Below are 8,181 nucleotides of genomic sequence, written 5' to 3'. Positions count from 1 at the left end.
CACTGTAAAGCAAATTGTTGGTCCATCACACAAGCAGAGGCCAGGGGTACAACAAGAAAAACAATTAAATTGGTCCAAACAGTCAGATTATCATAACAGTGCAACTGTCTAAGGAAAAAGACAGGATTGTGTTCTTAACATTTATATTATTCAGGCACGACTTTTGCATTAAATAAAACTACATCAGGCGACAATAATCATTAAAACTAAAGAAAAATATTCAGGATTTGCACAGCCAGTCACAAGTAGATGCACAGAGTAGCTGTCTTGTGATTGAGTGAATATACAACACTGCAGGTTGTTACACCGAAGTCAAAGTTCACAAAAGACACAAATATCATGTCCGATATATTATTTTAGAGAGTTCAACTTCTGACCTCACTGCTTTTGTCATTAATAGTATCTACTGTGTGTCAGAGGAATGTTTGGGCAGAAACATGCGCACAGTTTTAAGATAGATTTAAGATTTAGGATTAATACTTGCATTGAACTTTTTGGTAACACTAAAGGATGCTTTATATCACGACTGGAAGAACCCACTTATAACGTTTAAAAGAAAGTCTACACACAACGTTTTTTTTTAAGTTTACTCAGGGGTTGTCTGTTTTCTTCTTCTGCTCTTTCAAAGTGGATACTTACCGTATTTTCCAGACTATAAGTCACACTTATTTTCAAAGTTTGGCCAGTCCTGCGACTTGTAGTCCAAAGCAACTTGTATACAGTTTTTCGGACTCGTTGGCTTGTTTTTAATTAAGCCTGTTCAGGTTACCAAGTATGTTCTGTGTGTCACTATCATTTCAGATTAAATGTCTGTTCTTGCACTTTGTGAAATACACTTCTAAATAAATGCGACTTATGTCATTTTCGCACCTGATAGTCCGGTAGACTCGGTTCGATTGAGGACCAAAATTCAGAACATTTGTTGACATTTTCAGCTAGTGCGGTTCACATTCACACTGCACTGAGTCAATCGAGCCAATCAAGCTATATTTTTAAAAAGAAGTATAAACAAATAAAATATCTAAATTATTCAAAATAAAATCAGGGAATGCCCCAAAATACCCTGAGAAAAAATATGGCACTAAATTTTAAAAGTAATTTTCCTACATTTGTGTTAGGCAGCCGTGTCTGACTAAAAATGGACAAAATCAATCTGCCTAAACTCTGACATCATTGTTTTCTAGAAAGTTGGTGCAGTCACAGAAGGGAGCAAAATATGTTAAAGTTTTTTAAACCGTGTTTCTCACTGAGTCTCACTATGTGCATTTCATATAATACTTCACTTCTGAACTTCAGAACTGATTTTTTTTTTACAAAAAAGTCACATCTTCTTGCGACTGCACCCAGTGCCAGTGAGCGTCGTACTCCAGATGCACTTTGCCGTTCAATTTGCATGAATCCAAGTCAATCTTTCCATTTTTGTAAGGTTTGACTTTGGGGCTTTGACACTTATCCATTTTCTCAGCGAGGCCTCTGTGAGTTGGACTGCCTGTTGTTGGTTTCTCTCGGACACCGTTTGCCCTTCTTATTGGTGTCTGGGTATTGTCCTTTAAAACAGGACTTCCTTTATTCGTGTCTGCAGGCTTGGTCCAAACTGGAGCATCTGACTTGGAGCCGTCAGACTTTACTTGGGAAGAAATGACAGAAGAAACTTGTTTTCCAGCTCTGCTAATAGCAGCACCAGTGAGAACACCACTAACTCCATTCTCAGGGCCACCTCTAATCTCTGTCTGAACGCCATCCCCAGTTCCATTGTCATTTGTCCCACACTGAGTCCCACTCCCAGTTTCATTACCAGACTGAACCCCCACTCCAGGTCCTGTTCCAGACACTATGACCCTGGATCCTCCCATATTGCCCCCAGCTGTCACTTCTGAGGCTAGTGGTGTGGTGGAGCAGATGACTGACTCTGAGCTTGAGGGGCAGTACTCGTCCAAGTCATCAGCCAGGGTATCCAGGTAGCTGCCAACGGAGATGTTATCCAGTTTGTCATTAGTGGGATCCTGCAAGCTGCTCCAGGAACCTCTCCAAGAGGTGTCGGGGCCCTCGCCCAGGCTGTACTGACTGCTGGTCAGGCTGCTGCAGTGGCTGGTGAGTGTGCTGCGCTCCTCCATCAGCCATTTCACTGCCTCGATGCCCTCATGGACTGCCAGTAACTGCTGCAAGATCTTCACGTCCACTGAACGCAAATGAGCCTGTGAACACACACATAACAAAAACATTACATTTTAAACTCATGGTGAAGATGGATAATCAAAATAACCAGTTCTGACTTAGGAGACATGTGGAAAAATAATTATATTGCTATTGGAATTTTACAGATTGGCATAATTAGAAGAAATGTATAACAGACTTTCGTAAAGTGGAAGCTGCAATAAAAATGGGAGGTAATTTAAAGCAGAGAAGAAACAGACTTGCAGATGAAAGTCACAACGAGAATGTGACCCAAACTGGCTCTACAGGAGAAACTGAGACAAAAACTGAGCACAGCAGTAAGTATGATGCATTAACTGTTTAAACAGCCTTTTAAATACCCTAAAAATATCTATTTATCCATTACATCAAGGTAAAAAGTAAGTAATGTTTACCATATTTTTGGACTAAAAGGCGCATTAAGCGGAACAAAACCGTCAGATAAGATAAACTTAATTCAACTCGTTCACAATAACCACATAAACTCAGTTCAAGGTCAGTAAGCACAATCAGAATTCATACATAAGGTGCGCCGGATTATAAGGCTCACCGTCTATTTTTGAGAAAATTAAAGGATTTTAGGTGCGCATAATAGTCCAAAAAATACAGTACAACAAAACAAGACCTACTGAAACCTTCTAGTGTTAGAAAGGGATGATTTAAAAGTTTCATGCAATATGAGAGGAGCAATATTTCTGTAGTCATGGAAAATTTCTCTAGAATATATTTGCAAAGTACTTTATTGAAATGGAGCACCAGTATCTCAAACTAAATGTATCATCACTTTAGACAAATGTTCTCGCAGCCATAAAGCACTAAAGTTGCTCAATTTTTTGAGTTTAAAATGTGCAATGAAAAAATTCTAAACAGAAACCTTATAATGGAAGTATTTCTTTTGACTAATAATTCTACATGTGCTAAAACTCTGCATTCAAATTGTGAACATGTATGTAATTTGTGTTACAAGCGAGACAAGTACATCTACCCTGAAAATGTCCCGAAGCTGTTTCCCTCCTCTCTGTTGCCCTATCAAAATTACAGGGTGTCTGGTGAGGCTTAGGTCACAGCTGCTGTTAAATACCACCTTAGCCATAAATACCTGTTTACTGCATCCACACACCATCCATTGCAATAATGCTTTCACAGTTTTTCAGGCTATAGTTTATTTTTAAGTCTGTTACATCAGTAGTTGGTTTAGATTTATCTTTTCTTGGCCTCTAGATCCATCTAGGTCATGATCTCATCACATCAAGTAATTTAAGATTCCATAATGAGGAGACTATTTATCAAATTCAAAGCTATACCAAGTCCTGATCACTGCAGACCGCACATACCTGTTATAAAAACTAAACTTTGTAAATCTTCCACCATCTTTTAACTCAGCTTTTTAGTTGCAATGCTATTGACTCCTCTGTCCATCCATTCATTATCTCCTCTCACTTTTTCCTTCTGGGTGGGGTATATCTGGTACCTATCTCCAGTGGTCACTGTCCGAGAGGTGGGGGACACCCTGGACAGGTCGCAAATCCATGGCCACAGAGACAAACAACCACTCACACTCTTACTCACACCTAGGGATATAGTTACAAATCAACCAAATATGCATGTTTTTTAGTTTGTGGGAGGAAACTGAAGTAGCTGAGAAATCCCATGCATGCATGAGGAGAACATGCAAACTCTGAAGGCCCCAGGCTGGGAGGCGAACCTGGAATCTTTATTACATCTGAACCAGACGATATGGTTTTCTGATGAGAACTGCTCCGATTCTGGTTGAGTTTTGTCAATGGCAACACACGAGTCAAAAGGCAAACAGAAAACCTGGAGTGAAGGACGAGGCAGGATTTTCACAGGAGAAAAGAATATGGTCAGTGTGGTTTAGATGTGATGTACATTATGTAATTTACATCTGCAGATTCAGCTCTACAGCTACATGAGGAGGGTAAATGAATTAGCCGTTTTTTATTCTTTTGCACACGTGGCTCTGAAACTGCTGGCTTTCTGGCATGAGCACAGAGTTGTGGTTGAGGTATTTGGCTGGCAGCGGCTAAGGGTTTAATGAGGCTAGTGATAAAAGTAACTCCATGTCTGTCAGCGCTGAGGTGGCACAATGCTAACAGAACTCTGTGTGCTCGACTCGGCTGCTGAGACTACAGATCAACTAGATTTATTTTGTTGTCAAACCTCAATCTATTACTGTGTTTTACTGAGAGAAGACATGGAAAACAAACGTTGACATTTTAGATGGCGTACAAGCCATTTTGAGAAATAGGTTGTTTAACTGTCGAAACATGAATAGAGCTTTTATTCTGTAGGTCTTTTTGTGCAACCAGTGGTTTCTCTTGAGGAGGCATTTCTTTCATCTCCATCTAGAGCTATCATTTCTAGCCCAAACCCGGAGCCTGGCCCCGCCTGACCCAGATTAGGGCCAGTCCGGGTCATGTGCAGGCCAGGTTGGTGTCGGGCTTTTGATTGCGTCAGCGGACGCGCACAGCTGACAATTCAATTATATGGCAACATGGCTTGTCATACATTCACCAGCCGCATGCCACCATTTGACAGCGTGCTGACCGGCCTTGAAAAAGGTAAGAAGTTCAGTTAAGCTTCAGATGGACTACTGCCAATGATCCATCAACCCAAATGGACGTTCATTCAGCTGCTGCACTCAGCGACGCACACGGCCGATGACCCAAACAGGTGAGATCCCAAAATATCCAACATGTCAGAGCAGGGTCCATGTCTGAATAATGCAGAATGCAGGCAGAAGCAGGGATTTAATGTGCTATGACGGCCATGAAAGGACAAGCACCCCCTCAGCTCCGATCTTCTGCCCCCTTTACTCAGCCGTGCACATTCGCCAACAGTTAATAACTATATAAGTAGTCAAAGCTTACCGGTAATTAAAAATGTCAGGGTTTTTTTTCAGGTTCCGACCTGTAATTACTGTTAATTTGTCGGGTCGGGTGGGGTTCGGAAATGATGGCTTCGGGCTTGGGCCGGGTCGGATTTTTTGGGCCAGAATGCAACTCTATCACCATCATTATCACAGTTTTGTTTCTTCAATTTTGCAATGAATTCAAACATGCTCATTATAGAACGGTCACTGGTGAAAGGGAAAAAAAAAAACGTTAAACCGAAGCTTAAAATGTTTGTTACACTCAACAGAATGGGAGCAGTTAACGGGGTTCCAGAACAAAATGCTTCGAAGACTAAGTTGTAACAGACCATCTTGCCATCTTTTAGAAGTCATCACAAAACAGCCAAACACATTTCAGCCTCTCGACTCAAGCATGAGGAACCGTTTGGCTGATCCATGGGATTCTCGAAAGCTTGATTCCCAGCCATTTTATATTTATCGTATATTGTGACCTGCACAGAAAATACTAATTATTCAGCAGGTAGATTTTAGAATGTTTGTCAAAACATTTAAGATAATTACAGAAAAAAATAATCTCATCATAAAAATATACACAATTTGGTTTAATGGTGTAGCTGAATAAATCATTGAAAGAAAAAAATTAAATCAACAGAATTATTGTTGTTTTTTTTTTTACACTTGTCAGACTCATCAAGATGCTACTTTGGGATCTATAATAATAAGATTATAGAAAGGTAAGAATAGAGTTTTTTTCCCTCTGATACAACCTGGACACATTCACTATATTATACAAAAAAGGCTACAAAGTACGACAGGCCAAGGAAATAGGTATATGTAGAGGGGTAGGTCAGAGCCAAATACAGACAACTGGAGAAAGTTTTAACAACTGAGGAATACTTATTATGGACCAATTTATGCAAACAGAGGTACTCAGAAAACAGGGTAGTATATGTACTGAGAAGGGTGATTACTGAGTGAAAGCAGGTGTGCTGATCAGGGATGAACAACAGGTGTACGTGGAAATGGAAGCAAAAAAAAAAAAAAAAAATTTTTTTAGAGGCTAACGCAAAATAACACAATGAAATCCAAGAAAGCCAAACAGGAATTTGCTCAAACCAACAAAACACACACAAAGGCCCTAATTTATGGATCAAAACAAATTTGTTTGGTGCCGTTTTCACGTGCATCTCTTTAACAAGTACGACCATTGAACTGAAGCAAACAGATGAACATATAAAGATTGTGCAGTCAGTGTTGCTGAAGTTCAAATTTCTACGCACAAACAAATAAACTTTAGTCAGCATAGAAAAGAAATAATTTATTCCTCAAGCTGCTGCATGAAATAAAAACTAGCAGTTTAGAAAATATACATATGATTTTCTTTTGTTATAAAAAACAACAACAACACTCATTTACCCTGCTACTTCAAGGACAATGAAGCTGAAGAAACACAGGTGCATCTAAAACTATTGGAATAAAGTTTTGTGAAAAAGTTCAACTTTCGTGTCAGTCAGAAAGTTCAACTTTTATTATATCGAATTACATCGGTTGATTACAAGTGGGGAGGGGTGGGGCAGAGGTTAGAGAAGGTGGGCCTGTGATCGGAAGATGGCCGGTTCAAGCCCCGGTACCAACAACATCAAAAATGTGGGTGGGGTAGGTGAAGCACCCACACCTGCCCCCACCCTCATTCGTCCCACTCTGGGCCCTTAAGAAAAGCCCTTAACCCCCACCATCTGCTCCTCCGGGTGTCCTAGATATCAGCTCTCTGCTCCACACAGAGGGCTGTGGTAGCTCGGTGGTCTGTGGTTACGTCAGGAAGGGCATCCGGTGTAAAAATAACTGCCAAGTCTTCGTGCGACTTAGTTCGCTGTGGTGACCCCTGAAGAAGGGAGCAGCCGAAAGAAGAAAAATAAATAAATAATAAATAATAAAAAAAAAATATATATATATATATACATACAGTACAGCGCCAAGTCACAACAGAAATCTCAGGACACTGAACAGATACATCCATATATAATAATAATAATTTAAGACTTTATCTGAGGAGCAGACTGCTTTGAAATTAACTCCATCACAGAACTCTCAAAAGAACTGGACTGTGGTCCAATATCCTCTTTTCAGATTAAAGTAAAAATGTTATGCCATTTGGAAATCAAGGTCCCAGAGTCTGAGGAAGAGTGAAGAGGCCCAGAATACATGTTGTTGAAGTCCAGCATGAAGTTTCCACAGTCATTGATGGTTTGGGTCCATGTCCTCTGCTGGTGTTGGTCCACTGGGTTTCCTTAAGTCCTCAGTCAGCGCAGCATCTACCAGGACATTTTAGATCACTGCATACTTCCTTCTGCTTACGAGCTTTATGGAGATGCTGATTTGATTTTTCTGCCCACCCCGCCCCTCACACAGTGATTGCTGGACATGGGCACCGGCGACCCCCGTGATTCAAAATGGAAGAAGCGGGTAAAAGATAATGCATGGATGGATGGACGGACTTCCTGCCCACACTGCCAAAGGTACCAAAAGCTGTCTGTGGAATATTCTAATTTTCTGAGACTCTGAACTTTGGTTTTTCATTATATTTAAGTCATAATCATAAAAATTACAAGAACTAAAGGCTTGAAATACTTCACTTTGTGTAATGAATCCATGTAATATGAGTTTCACTTTCTGAAATGATAATAATAATAATACTGTATGTCAATTTTTTTGATGCACCTGTAGATTTTCGAGATGACAACAGACAGCTGAAGAGTGATCTGTGACATGGACGTGCCCCTTGGTCAGAAACAGCTCCACAGTGTCACACAGCTACTGGACAGACGGCTAACAGCTAACTCACAGCCAGCTGGGAGCCTGTTTATTTCATACACCAAATAAACACACTGTCGCCTGTGTCCCCTGTCTGTATCTTCTGTGTCAAGTCCTGATCTCACTGGGGTTTTCTGCAGACAGACGGTGTCCTTGCTGAGTCTCTTCAGTCTGAATTAGACCTTCAGCAGACCATCTGTCTGCATTCACCTCTGATCTTTTGCATAATTGTAAAAGAGACAACAGACAGCAGAAAAATGAGACAGTGTGTTTATTTGGTGTATGAAATAAACAGGCTCCCA

At 40.5% G+C, this 8,181-nt stretch overlaps 1 protein-coding gene across 1 annotated transcript in view; it reads right to left on the bottom strand.

Moving 5' to 3' along the window:
- Positions 1 to 1,254: 1,254 nt before the first annotated feature.
- The window catches only part of lurap1 (leucine rich adaptor protein 1), an 11,084-nt gene continuing 4,157 nt past the window's right edge, over positions 1,255 to 8,181 (bottom strand). The window contains exon 2 of the mRNA XM_037674527.1: positions 1,255 to 2,195. Within this exon, the coding sequence (XP_037530455.1) occupies positions 1,311 to 2,195 (885 nt within the window). The 3' untranslated portion in view covers positions 1,255 to 1,310. The remainder of the gene's footprint in view (positions 2,196 to 8,181) is intronic.

Source organism: Nematolebias whitei, chromosome 3 (genome assembly GCF_014905685.2).
Source record: "Nematolebias whitei isolate Nwh7 chromosome 3, NemWhi1, whole genome shotgun sequence".
NCBI classification, from domain to species: domain Eukaryota; kingdom Metazoa; phylum Chordata; class Actinopteri; order Cyprinodontiformes; family Rivulidae; genus Nematolebias; species Nematolebias whitei.
The sequence above is the reverse complement of the archived record's forward strand: the minus strand, read 5'-3'. Positions and strand labels throughout refer to the sequence as shown.